We start from the raw sequence: 14,677 nt of genomic DNA, 5'->3' as shown, positions 1-14,677 counted from the left end.
CTCCCCAATGAACCTTTTGGGGATCTCAGAGGGGGGATACAAAATTTCCTTATAGCATACACAGACCTGAACTACAAATAATTTTTTTTTAATTAAAAATTATTTACAATGTGTGTACTCTCTACTAAATTTACTTTTGTTTCCTAGATATGTTTAAGTATAAGGAAAGGTTTTCCTATTTGTATTTATTAATTTACAGCATTTATTACCCACACATTCCCAGACAACTATTCTGGGTGGTTTACAAGATTGCATATACAGAATTAAAAAAAGACCACATATAAACGTATAAATAAAAAAAACATTAATTAAAACAAACAGAACAACCTTGGGCAGGTTCAAATGCTTCACGATACAGGTAGGCCTTAACCTGCTTCCTAAAGATAACATATTCTTGCCGTTGGTGAATTGCCTTGGGTCTCCTTCTCCAGGTCTGCTCCATCACAAAGATGGAGCAGACCTGGAGAAGGCCTGATTCCTAGTTTCTTGCAGCCTAATTGTTTTAGACCCTGGAACCGAAAGCAAAGAAGCCCCTGCTGATCTCAATGCCCAAGCCGGGGTGTTTGGATTGTTCTCTGCTAAGCAGAATATATTTTAGCTATACAATTAAGTGCATTTCAATCTGCTTTGAAGACCAGATCATGACTCAAAATTAATAAATTACCAATAATTCTGGATAAGATATCCTTTTTACAGTTTGTAGGGACATATGTAATGAAAAGAGCATAGTCTGAAAATGATGGAATTGGAAATTAACTTCATATCTCTAGGAATATTCTGTACTTAGAACCATATATAGTTCTCAAAATACTTCAACAAAACTTACAAAAACAAGTATTAATTCTGAAACTTTTTCTGTACCTCATCAAGTGAATCACTGACCAGCTGCATTCTTCTTATTTTGACGTTTAGGAACAGCATATTCATGTCAGGTCTTTGTCTGCGAGACACTTTGTCTACTAGGCTTTGCTATTTGGTATAAAAAGAATATTTTTAAATGCTGAAGTCTACACAGTTTATTTTATCACATCTCAAGCCAACAAGCCACATAATCAATATTTTACATGGAATCTGTGTATCAACGGAATATTCTCAGTTTCCACATACCAAAGTATCTTGCATTAACTAAACCATAATTGTGTAGCAAAACCACCATTATAAAATAATCAAGAAGTCAAATTGTTATTATCCCAGTGCTTGCTCAACAATATCTGAGAAAACTGCTTGCACAACAAATACATTACAGGCTACATATTTCAGTTTCCACAATACAGTAGTGTGGTTGTTATGTTAGTCCACTTTGATACATAGAAATAAAGGACAAGAATGTTGTAGGTGACACCTTTTTTATTGGACTAATTTAATGCGCTTGTGATAAACTTCTGAAAACCTCTCTCCCTTTATTAAGTCAAAACAAATTGAACAGATTAATGCAAAGGATGCTCCTGCTCAAATAAGTAAATCACAAGTTGCATTACAATAGTAGTATAAAGTAAAAGGATTGGTTGCACGGAGGGAGGGAAGAGAAAGAAGAAAGAGTGATGTATGATAGAAAATCTATGCGTTTATTCAGGCATCATTATCCTTTGCATTAACCTGCTCATTTTGCTTGATAAAGGAAATGTAGTTCTTGAAAGCGAGTCAGAAATGCACAACATCAACAGCCAGGGTACTTGTCGTCCCACCTCCCTTCTCCCCAAATTCAATAAAGTAAACCTGAAGCATTCTAGAATAAAAGAGGCTGCAGCTTTATTGTACAAAGTTATCACAAAGTATAACACAATATATACTCTGAGCCAAGCATTAACCTCATACTGTAAGTTAGAAAGGAAGCCTGTGCATACCAAGTCAGCCATGTACTAAGCCAGGACTTCCCAAACCTCTCCTGGGGTCCCCACAGCCAGTCAGCACATATGCAAATTTATATCATTCACACATGCAAATTTATATCATGCATATTCATTATGGATATCCTGAAAACCCGACTGGCTGTGGGGTCCCCAGGACAGGATTGGGAAGCCCTGTACTAAGCTGTGCTGGTTTCCAAGGTCCTCGCCATAATTTACTAAGGTAGGAGTTCTCAGTGCTGCTGCTCTTCAGCTTGTACCATACAGCATTCCAAGGTCCTCCAAACTGTAACACATAACCTGCCAGGCAGTTGGTCACAACACCACTTCACCACAAAATGTACCAATAAACAGATAACCTGATATGGAGGGGCTCCTCTGCTCTTCCTAAGATAGGGAGAATCCCCTCCTTCACTGAGAGATGCTGTGTATGGCTGTTGTCATTACATTCAACACCCTTGCCTCACAAATCTGCTTCACTTTTTTGAAGGAGTTAATAAACATGTGGATAAAGGTGAACCGGTAGATGTAGTATACTTGGATTTTCAGAAGGCATTGACAAAGTTCCTCATGAGAAGCTTCTAGGAAAAGTCATAGGATAGGTGGCGATGTCCTTTCATGGATTACAAACCGGCTAAAAGACAGAAAACAGAGAGTAGGATTAAATGGACAATTTTCTCAGTGGAAGGGTGTGGGCAGTGGAGTGCCTCAGGGATCTCTATTGGGACCCGTACTTTTCAATATATTTATAAATGATCTGGAAAGAAATATGACGAGTGAGGTAATCAAATCTGCAGATGATACAAAATTGTTCAGAGTCGTTAATCACAAGCAGATTGTGATAAATTGCAGAAAGACCTTGTGAGACTGGAAAATTGGGAATCAAAATGGCAGATGAAATTTAATGTGGATAAGTGCAAGGTGATGCATATAGGGAAAAATAACCCTTGCTCTAATTACATGATGTTAGGTTCCATATTAGGTGCTACAACCCAAGAAAGAAATCTAGGCGTCATAGTGGATAACACATTGACATCATCGGTTCAATGTGCTGCGACAGTCAAAAAAGCAAACAGAATGTTGGGAATTATTTGAAAGGGAATGGTGAATAAAACAGAAAATGTCATAATGCCTTTGTATCGCTCCATGGTGAGACCATACCTTGAATACTGTGTACAATTTTGGTCGCCCTTCTCTGTACCTGGAGAAGGTACAGAGAAGGGCGACCAAAATGATAAAAGGGATGGAACAGCTCCCCTATGAGGAAAGACAAAAGAGGTTAGGACTTTTCAGCTTGGAGAAGAGTCAGCTGAGGGGGGATATGATAGAGGTGATTAAAATCATGTGAGGTCTAGAACGGGTAAATGTGAATCGGTTATTTACTCTTTTGGATAATAGAAGGACTAGGGGGCACTCCATGAAGTTAGCAAGTGGCACATTTAAAACTAATCGGAGAAAGTTCTTTTTCACTCAATGCACAATTAAACTCTGGGGATGTGGTTAGATGCAGTTAGTGTAGCTGGGTTTTAAAAAAGGATTGGATAAGTTCTTGAAGGATAAGTGTAGACAAAATGTCATTAACAGAGGTACCTAGGGAATGGGATAGATTCTGAATTAATCTAAACTTGCCTGATTCTTTCTTACAAATTATAGCTAAGAGAGAAATTATCATTTTCTTGGAAGGGGGTCCTCTGTGAAAGGTCTTGCCATCCACCTCAAGATGAGTTATCTGTCAATTTATTTTATATCATAACATGGAGCTGCTGACTTTGTACATTTAAACTTGCATTCATCTATGGTCCCATAATACAGGATCTGAAAGCCAGCTGTAAAGCAATCTTGTAAGGCGTATGCTTCGTGATGCTTAGGGGGTACTATTTAAGCTATGATTCCATCTATGCGCATAGAAGACAGAGCTAAACCTACTTGTGATAGATTACTTCTTTTGCACATGAGATTTTTTGAAAAGGTTTTTGGGGACATCTTGCGACTAGAGAGCAGGAGTACCTGAAACGGCAGTCATAAAAGGACTATTATACTGTCGTAGCAGCAGCACAATTTTTGTCCCATAGCAGTTAGACTCTGGGTAGAGAAGGCATTATTACTGAGAATACTGTGACTACTTCTATTGTGCTGACTCGGAGCATCCCATTTTATGTGGCTTCTAGTCATGTGTGTTAAGCACAGGTTGACATCTTGCATCCCCCAGGATGTGTTAGGATTTTCTTCCGTTTTGTCTCTAAAATGTTCATAGTAACTAAGCCACATCCACTCATCATACTTCTGATAAGCCTCAAGCATTGGGTCAGCATATATCAACACTGGGGAAACTGAGTGGGGTCATCCAGATCAATACAATTTGGGGTCAATTTTAAGATCCATGCATGTGGTTCCCGGCGCGCGCAGATGGATGCGCTGATTTTATAACATGTGCGTGCCAATGCGCACATGCTATAAAATTCGATGGCCATGTGCACATGCGTGCTGGATTTCAAAATCCATGCTTGCATGCGTGGGCGGCCAGCAACTCGCGAACACAGGAGGGCAGTTTTTAGCACAATACATGCCGCAATGCAATCAGGCCTCCCTGAGTTCCCTCCCAGTCCGCTCCAATTAAGAGCGGACTGGGAGGGAACTTTCCTATGCCTAACCCTACCCTTCCTACCTCTTTCCCTCTCCTCCCCGACCCCTAATCTAACCCTACCTATCCCTAATTTGTTATATTTTAATACTTACTGCTCTCTGGGAGCAGAAATAATCTCCACACACCAGTTGGCTGCCAGCGCACGGTTCCCTGGGACAGCAGCTAATGGCACTGTCCCGGCCCACCCCCTGCCCTGCCCCTCCCCTCTCAGACCACGCCCCCGGTCTGCCTCTTTTACAGGGCCCAGCACCTTGGCACATAACGGGGGTTACGCATGTGGCCAGGCCAGGCCATGTGTGCGTAAGGCCCAGCCATGCACGTAATCCCCGTTTTTTATGAATGTGGCCCTTTTAAAATTGGGCCAATTATACATAAAAATATCCATATCCAGTTAACAATAATTTTTGGCACGCCTTTCGTTTCTAAAAAAGAAAACTTGGCCCTTTACTTACTTTTCATATTACATTTTTTTTATTACACCTCTCTTTATAGCATGTGCACGTCGGCACGCACATGTTATAAAATCGGCACATCCTTTCAAAAAGGAGATAGAGCAGCTTTTATACTAGAACAAGGGGGAAAGCCGACAGTCACTCAGCAGTGCATGGTTCGGAAAAATGTATCCTTGAAGGATACTAATGAAACAGGAGAGTTAAGGCATCCCAACAGATAGTCCATGTGCCTATATGTAAAAAATCATCGAAACTAATGATTTCCGAATTATCCCTAACAACTGAAAAGCAGGTTGTTAATACAAACAAAAAACACACTTTGAAATGTCTGTATGCCAATGCCAGATGTCTAAGAAGTAAGATGGGAGAGTTAGAGTGTACAGCAGCAAATGATGAGATTGACATATTTGGCATCACAGAGACTTGGTGGAAGGAGGATAACCAATGGGACAGTGCTATATCAGGGTACAAATTATATCACAATGATAGGGAGGATCAACTTGGTGGGGGGTGTGGTACTTTATGTCCGGGAGGGTGGTGCACACTCCACCCCAATGAATGGGATTACACTCACATCTCGAGATCCCATAGCACGATATCACGTATCGATTATATTTTAACGTCCCAGGAACAGTTTTTTGAAGTGGCTTCCGCGACCATTGAAACCCAAGTTATATCTGATCATACCCCGATCTCCATCCTAATAAGTTCCCAGACACCCCCCCCCCCCCCAAGTCCGCCTTTGGCGACTTCCAGGTTTTCTCAAAGATGATGCCCATTTTCAAACTTTTCTGAAAGAAAAAATGGAAAGACTATGCCAAAAATAGCCAACAACATGCAGATATGCCTCACCTCTTCTGGGACGCCGGAAAGGTGGTACTCAGAGGGGACATTATAGCATATGTCCACTCTCGTAATAAACAGCTAAACATGAGCATTCTGCACTTAGAGACAATGCTCCAACAAGCGAAGGGGGCACTGATACAGCAAAATTCCGACAGTAATAGAACAGATTTCTATAGTGTGCTGGGTCGATTGAACACTCTTCTGGATACCAGAGCCCAATCTTATTTACAGAAAGGACAACAAAACTTATTTAAATTTGAAAATAAACCAAGCCACTTGTTAGCCAACTTAATGAGAGTACAGCAGCCAAAGTCTTTTATTTCCCATCTGAAAACTCTCTCGGGGGGGATTATATCTAACGAAACCAAGATAAGTGAAGTCTTTCGACAATTTTACACTACTCTTTATACACCTGACTCATCGGGGGGACATGTAGAGAAGGAGTTTCTTTTTCAGGATCTGGCTCTCCCCACGCTTTAGGCCTCACAACTCGCCTTTTTGAACCGGCCGATCCAGACATATGAGATTTCGCAAGTCATCTCAGCCGCTCAATCTGGCAAATCCCCTGGCCCCGACAGGCTCTCTTATGATTTTTATAAAATATTTCTCCAGCACATCAGTACACCATTGACAAATTACTTCATGGATGGGCTAACACAACAATGTTTCCCTGCCCCCTTCAATGAGGCCCACATCATAGTTCTCCCCAAACCGGGCAAGGACCTCTCGAGCCCTTCATCGTATAGGCCTATTTCGTTGCTTAACTGTGACCTAAAAATTTTAGCAAAGGCTCATGCTGAACGGCTGAACGTCCTCCTCCCACACCTGATTTTTCCCCATCAAGCGGGCTTTGTCCGGGGACGTAAGCCTAATGCGAATATTATTAAACTGCTCACTGCCATGAATATTTGACAACACCAAGACATCCCAGCTTTGGCTATTGGATTCGACTTGGAGAAGGCTTTCGACTGTATAGCATGGTCTTATCTTTTTTCGGTCTTGCAAAGGTTTGGTATCCGAGATGACGTCCTCCAATACATTTCCCTATTATACGATAACCCAACACCGTGCATATTATCAAACAGTTGTCTATCGGGAGAGTTCAAGATCCAGAGGGGTGTCCCTTGTCCCCCTTATTATATATTCTGTCCTTAGACCCCCCTTCTGTGGAAAATTGATGCATGCAGAGAGGTGAAAGGCTTTGGCAGACCAACACACATTTTCAAAATAGCCACCTTCGCCGATGACTTATTGGTATTCATCACTCAACCCCAACCCTCGCTTCAGGCAGTACTAGACATTCAGCGCCAATTTGGTCACTTCTCAGGCCTTAGGGTCAACCATGAGAAATCTGAAGCCATTGGTGTCACTGGGAATGTGCACACAACTTGGCAAGGTGTATACCCCCTCAGGTGGGTGTCAGACACCCTAAAATACCTAGGCATACGAGTAGCAGTGCGGGTGGGCAATCTGTACAAGGCAAATATACAGCCCCTATTGGCTCATACACTGACCACCTTGCAAAGGTGGACGCCACTCCCCTTATCGTTGGTAGGCCGCATACAGCTCTTTAAGATGATACTGCTGCCCAAGTGCTTATATATCCTTCAATTGGCACCCCTCTGGATCACCAAAAAAGACCACAACAAGATATGCCAGGCCTTATGCTCATTTCTGTGGCGGGGAAAGAGGGCCCGCTTATCCATGGAAATTCTTACTAGCTCAATGGAAAGGGGGGGGGGGGGGGGGGGGGCTAGGTTGCCCGAATCTAGCACTGTACAATTTAGCATGCAGTATAAGATATGTAAAAGATTGGCTTTTCTCCACTTCAACAATTAACCCGCACAAATATCTCTTAGAATGGTATGGTGTACCGTCCCTTAATCCTCTACTACAACTTGCCACCCAGAATCCCCCCACCCCCCCCACCCCCATATCAAAACACAGGAACTCCTTCGTACATGTAGGAAAGCTTGGCAACTGTTTTGTAAAATAGGGCATGTGCCAAGTCGCTTAACTTCGCTCATCACCAATACCGGCCATGACTTATTCCTCCCGGGAAAGGGAAAAGGTGTCTTCCTCCGCTGGGACAAACTGGGACTTACCTTTATATATGACCTATATGATAAGAACATAAGAACATAAGAAAATGCCATACTGGGTCAGACCAAGGGTCCATCAAGCCCAGCATCCTGTTTCCAACAGTGGCCAATCCAGGCCATAAGAACCTGGCAAGTACCCAAAAACTAAGTCTATTCCATGTAAGCATTGCTAATGGCAGTGGCTATTCTCTAAGTGAACTTAATAGCAGGTAATGGACTTCTCCTCCAAGAACTCATCCAATCCTTTTTTAAACACAGCTATACTAACTGCACAAACCACATTCTCTGGCAACAAATTCCAGAGTTTAATTGTGCTAACTTCATGGAGTGTCCCCTAGTCTTTCTACTATCCGAAAGAGTAAATAACCGATTCACATCTACCCGTTCTAGACCTCTCATGATTTTAAACACCTCTATCATACCATGATAGAGGTGTCTGGGACTATTCTAGACCTCTCATGATTTTAAACACCTCTTATCATACCATGATAAGGTGTCTGGGACTATACTTCCCTTTACACACTCAAACAAAGATACACACTACCAGACTCCGACTTGTATGCATACCTCCAAGTCACCCATTTTATATTGTCCATGAGACCTTTACTAGCGGAGACTCCAGAGGTTCAAAAACTAAGGGACATTGTACAAGTGGGGAAACCTAGAAAAACTACAGTCTCTCATTATTACAAAGAGGTTTTGGAACTAGAGGATTCACAGATACTGGACCCTATATACGCTAGATGGACGACATGGGCTCTCTTTTCATTAACGCTTGCTGACTTTAAGAAATGTTTTAAGGACTTGCCTGCCGTATCAGAAAATGTTATCTTGCGTGAAACACTCTACAAATTTCTTTGGCAAAGCTATATTACGCCCATTTGAGCCAAACAAATGAAACTTACGCAGTCCCCTCAATGCCCCAAGTGTGCAAGCAAAGACAGCAACTATTTTCACTGTTTTTGGGACTGTGTGATCATCTCCCAATTTTGGAGGCAGGTGTGTACTGCCTGCTCAACTTTTTTGAAAAAGAGCCTACCACTTAACCCAATCTCTGGCTATTTAGCTTGGATGTTCCGACCCAACTGAATTTATCTACCCCAGTGGGCTTATTTGTCACAAAGGTGGGTCTAGTGGGGAAACAAATAATCCTAGCAAATTGGCTAAATCCCCATAGCCCCAGTTATGAACATTGGTTCAAAAAATGGTACGTCTTTGCTCCTTGGAGCTTGCCATCACTACGCACGCTATGCCAAAGAAATCTGTAAATACCTCACTAATCTGGGCTGCCTTTACAGCTTATCTTACTCCTCGCATCGGACTCTTCCAAGACCCATGGCGCCCGGATGCAGACTCAGATCCTAGAGAGAGGAGACACACCAATCCTGCCCGCTGCATAGAAGGAACCGCATCGGATGTTACACCCAGTTCTTAACCAACACCAGCTCGTGGACTTTCTTTTTTCTTTTCATTCCACAGACAAAGGGAAAGGGTGGGAGGGAGGGGGGATGGGGGGGTAACATGAATGAGGTTTTTTGTTGTTGTTGGCTAATATGTTATTTCACCTGAAAAACTTAAATATAGTTTTAAAAAAAAAAAAAAAGACAGGAAATGAGTAGGATTAAATGGACAATTTTCTCAGTGGAAAAGGGTAAACAGTGGAGTGCCTCAGGGATCTGTACTTGGACAGGTGCTTTTCAATATACGTATAAATGATCTGGAAAGGTATATGATAAGTGAGGTTATCAAATGTGCGGACGATACAAAATTATTCAGGGTAGTTAAATCACAAGCGGATTGTGATACATTACAGGAGGACCTTGCAAGACTGGAAGATTGGGCATCCAAATGCCAGATGAAATTAAATGTGGACAAGTGCAAGCTGTTGCATCATAGGGAAAAATAACCCTTGCTGTAGTTACACGATGTTAGGTTCTATATTAGGAACTAACACCCAGGAAAAAGATCTAGGCATCATAGTGGATATAACTTTAAAATCGTCGGCTCAGTGTGCTGCAGCAGTCAAAAAAGCAAACAGAATGTTAGGAATTATTAGGAAGGGAATGGTCAATAAAACGGAAAATGTCATAATGCCTCTGTATCGCTCCATGGTGAGACCGCCCCTTGAATATTGTGTACAATTCTGGTCGCCACATCTCAAAAAAGATATAGTTGCGATGGAGAAGGTACAGAGGAGGGCAACCAAAATGATAAAGAGGATGGAACAGCTCCCCTATGAGGAAAGGCTGAAGAGGTTAGTCCTGTTCAGCTTGGAGAAGAGACGGCTGAGGGGGGATATGATAAAGGTCTTTAAGATCATGAGAGGTCTTGAACGAGTAGATGTGAATCAGTTATTTACACTTTCGGATATTAGAAGGACTAGGGAGCATTCCATGAAGTTAGCAAGTAGCACATTTAAAACTAATCGGAGAAAATTCTTTTTCACTCAACGCACAATTAAGCTCTGGAATTTATTGCTAGAGGATGTGGTTAGTGCAGTTAGTGTAGCTGGGTTCAAAAAAGGTTTGGATAAGTTCTTGGAGGAAAAATCCATTAACTGCTATTAATCAAGTTTACTTAGGGAATAGTCACTGCTATTAATTGCATCAGTATCATGGGATCTTCTTGGTGTTTGGATAATTGCCAGGTTCTTGTGGTCTGGTTTGGCTTCCGTTGGACACAGGATGCTGGGCTTGATGGACCCTTGATCTGACCCAGCATGGCAATTTCTTATGTTCTTTTATTTGTGCAATTGTTTCTCTAAGCTTTTCTCTGAAGAAATTATCACTCAGGCAGGGTACATTGCCAATGTCTCGTGGACATCCTTGAGTAGGGCACTGGATCTTAACCAGTCTATGTGGAGAGCTACAATGGAGTTTGACAAGGAGTATGAGATGGTATCGAATGCCTCATAGACAGATCAAAGAAGATGGCATCTACATTCTTTGACATCGAATAGTGACTGACGATATGTGATTTTGCCATTGCTGGTAGCTGGTTGAGGAAGAGGGATTCTGTACCCTCCTGCTCCTTGAGCACTGTATAGCTGCAAGAATATTTGCAATATGATGCTGGGAGGGAGTACATAAGAAACTCCCTTAGAACATCTTAAAGGACTAGCACAGCTATCTGGCCCATTCCTCCTTACAAGCCAATCCAGCAAGGGATTCTGGGCCAGGGTAGATCTCTGTTGCCTTGGATAAGGCAGGAAGCCAGCCTAAGCAAGGACTGCATATTGATTGTTGTAAGACTGCTGATGTAAGCGGCCTCTACCGTGTACTTTGTTTTGCTTGTGAATAAAGAGGTTTTTTTTGTTGAACCAACCGAAATTTATCCTCCTTTTTGTACTCCTGGCTGTTTCCCAACTTGTGGCCACTCCCAAGCAACCACAGATGCATCAATGCTTCCAATGGTTTAATGGACAAAGGCATCAAAGATAGATGTTCCAGGGCTTGATACTTTGAGGATTTATGCATTGGTCATGCAGGTGATTTTTACATTGATGGCACTGGGGCCTTATGTGCCAATGGTGCAGGGATGTTATACTTCAACAGCATTAATGCAGCCTTGTGCTTGGCACCAATGAAATCTTGTTTGTTAATGGCACCAAAAGAATCTTGTGTGCAGATGGCTAGGGATGTGCAGAGCAAAATTTTATGTTCATATTTTTTATGTCCGAAAGGGGGTCCCACTTGCGGCCAATATGGACATAAAAAAAATCCAATGAGTTGGGTATATGTACATATGTGCAAAAAGAAAAATTAAACCCCCTCACCCTCCTTAATCCCCCCCCCCAGACTTACCACAACTCCCTGGTGATCGAGCGAGGAGTGAGGACGTCATTTCTGCAATCCTTGGCGAGAAGCATGTGACGTCGGTGGCACGTCGAGTGACGCGGCGTCACTTGATTCCCGGCTCGTTCGCGCCGGACGGCTCGTTCGGCCCAAAAAGAACTTTTGGCCAGCTTGGGGGGGCCTCCTGACCCCCCCAAGCTGGCCAAAAGTTCTTTTTGGGCCGAACGAGCCGTCCGGCGCGAACGAGCCGGGAATCACGTGGCGCCGCGTCACTCAGACGCGACGTCACGTGATTCCCGGCAAGTTCGCGCCGGACGGCTCGTTCGGCCCAAAAAGAACTTTTGGCCAGCTTGGGGGGGTCAGGAGGCCCCCCCAAGCTGGCCAAAAGTTCTTTTTGGGCCGAACGAGCCGTCCGGCGCGAACGAGCTGGGAATCACGTGACGCCGGCGTCACTCAACGTGCCGCCGACGTCACATGCTTCTCGCCAAGGATTGCAGAAATGGCGTCCTCACTCCTCGCTCCATCACCAGGGAGTTGTGGTAAGTCGGGGGGGGGGAATAAGGAGGGTGAGGGGGTTTATATTTTTATTTTGGCTCAACAATCGCGATTTCCCACATATCGAACATATCTATGTTCGATATGTGGGAAATCCGATCGTTTATGTCGAATCAATTTTTTAAGTAAAAAAAAAATATGAGTTGCGTTTTACTAATGCGGTCAATCCGAATGCACACCCCTACAGATGGCACCGAAGGAGTCGATAGCACAGATGCACCATGCGTTAACTATGCTGATGCCCTCAAGCCTCTCTCATTCTTCAGTGCTCACTGCTCTGGTGGTTCTGCAGAATGGTGCCTCCTTTTCTTCTAAACATGGCAGCTATGTTTACTTGACCCTGAGGATTTAGCATGTTCCGGCAACAGGAGAGATATTTTAGAGGAGCTAGTGCTCAACTCTATTTTTGGTGAAGCAGTTTAGTCTGCACTTTGGGAAGAGGACAGACTGCGGCTTCTCTGAGACTTACACAGTTACTCCATTTTTCAAGCCCTAGATTTTTGTGTTCGCAGAGATATCCATCTACAATTATAATAATTGGCTAGGTTGTGGTATAGACCCAGGCAACATTAGCAGAGGTCATGTCCATCTGTAATGGACATTTTCCTGCCACGAATAGTCTTTAAACCCATTTACTGTGACCTTTTTCTTAGTAGACATTTGATGGAATTTTTTTTTTTTTTTAAGAAAGGTATCACTGAAAAGTGCTGTTTGGTGGCTACAGAGGCAGAAAGGCAACTTTAAAGATAAAAGTTTGAAGAATTTTTCAGAAGAAGAGAGAGATAAAAAGGTACACATCCATGCTAGTGCATGAACAAAAAAGGACCGAAGGGGCTCATGAGGCAACGCCTGAGCAGGAATTCCTGCATATGCTCACTAGAACAAAAGCTCTACTAGCTAGAGAGACATCCATTCAGTGCCGCGGTATGATATCACCCACATGTTATGGCTAATTCAGCCCTGCTTATCAACAAAAAACTGCAGATACATGAAATGGTATGCTGCACAGGTCGCTTGCTCTGTCCACTTGATCCCATGCATGTGGGGCACCCACATCACACTGTACCTGATGAGAGTAATGTGTGGGTCATCTCCATCCAGGTTGTCTGGTAGGAAAGACAGCATTGCCACTGAGGGAGCAACAGGGGTAGAGGTCCAGGTAAAAATGTAGAGAACTGACACATCTCTTGGGTATAAGGGCCATAATGCCACCTCATGCTTGTAGGCCTACTACAGGATAAGAATGGCAAGGATTTTCACCAGGTTGCACTCCCTGATAGGTTACTGGCAAAAATCCATGTGGCCCTTCATCCCATGCCATTGGCTGCCAAGTTCATGATGGTTGTGAGCTGAAGAGTGGGAAAAAGGAAATTAGGATACAACAAAGACCCCATTTATTCATTGTGAGTACCTGATGGTTAACCAGTGGTCCATTCACTGCACTTAGACTAGAGCCTTCTCTGTGTTCTAATATATGCCCTGAGTCTGAGTGGCCCAAGTACAGTTGGAGGAGGTATGGGTGCAGTGACTATATTGTTTTGCTGCGGCGCAATGCTTATAGGCATAGAGTCAGAAATACCAGTGTTGCTGTTGCACCTAGACTGTGATTCCGTCAAACTGCCTCTCAACTTTATGCGCTTGCAGCAATAGTGATCCCTGCTAGTACTTGCTGCCCTGCTAACCACTCCCCACTCAAAACTATGGCATTTCACTACTGCTACTCCAGTCCTGTGGCCAACAAACCTGACAAATGCTGCAAGAGGATGACAACAACAGGGGTGCTCTCTCATGGTCGTCAAGACCCTGGTTGGTAATGGCATGGCTGTATGGCTGAGCATCTGATGGAGCTCTAGAGGTCTGGGGATGGCATTTCAGCATCTCAGCAGAACAGCACAAGCTGATGAAGAGATTTGCAGTAAGCAGTCTGCAGCAAATTTGTTTCCAGTGAAGAGAATGCTAACTTTAGCAGAGGCCTTTTTAAAATGCTTGGTTGCCCTGCCCCAACTTTACCTGTGATGCCCTGGTTCTGCTCGCCTGAATGGGAAAGTTTCCTGACAAAACTTTCCCAGTGTTAGGATTTGTGAGTATGTGGACCCTTGAGCTGAGGTAAGAGATAGTACCGCCCACGGGGAGGAGCCCTGTGAGCCTCACCATCGGGAGGCAAGGTCTCAGCTAAGGGTGAGCAGAGCAACAGGTGCTGGAGAGAGAGAGTGGAGAGGAGAGGGAAGAAGAGCTAGAGATGGTGACCAAGGGGGTGGAGCCACGGGGCACCAGCACGAGGAGCTGACGTCAGTTCTAGCTAGAATGTCCTTGAGTCTTTATTAAAGAAACAGAGAGCCACTGTCCATGGAGCGGGGAGTGAGGAAGAAAGTCACACAGACGCTGGAGTGCCACAGGTCTGTGTAGTGGGGTATACCCACGGAGAAGTCCTCTGTAG

The 14,677-nt window shown here is 43.5% G+C and overlaps 1 protein-coding gene across 4 annotated transcripts in view; it reads right to left on the bottom strand.

Annotated features, from left to right (window-relative positions):
• Positions 1-14,677, bottom strand: part of HECTD2 (HECT domain E3 ubiquitin protein ligase 2) — a 231,251-nt gene that overhangs the window by 100,583 nt on the left and 115,991 nt on the right. For all 4 annotated transcript variants that reach the window (XM_029609862.1, XM_029609861.1, XM_029609864.1 and 1 more), the window contains one exon: positions 862-969. In XM_029609862.1, coding sequence (XP_029465722.1) covers positions 862-969 — 108 coding nt within the window. The remainder of the gene's footprint in view (positions 1-861; positions 970-14,677) is intronic.

This window comes from Rhinatrema bivittatum, chromosome 7 (assembly GCF_901001135.1).
Source record: "Rhinatrema bivittatum chromosome 7, aRhiBiv1.1, whole genome shotgun sequence".
Lineage (NCBI taxonomy): Eukaryota > Metazoa > Chordata > Amphibia > Gymnophiona > Rhinatrematidae > Rhinatrema > Rhinatrema bivittatum.
Note: the sequence above shows the minus strand (reverse complement) of the source record. Positions and strands in the feature narration are given on the sequence as shown.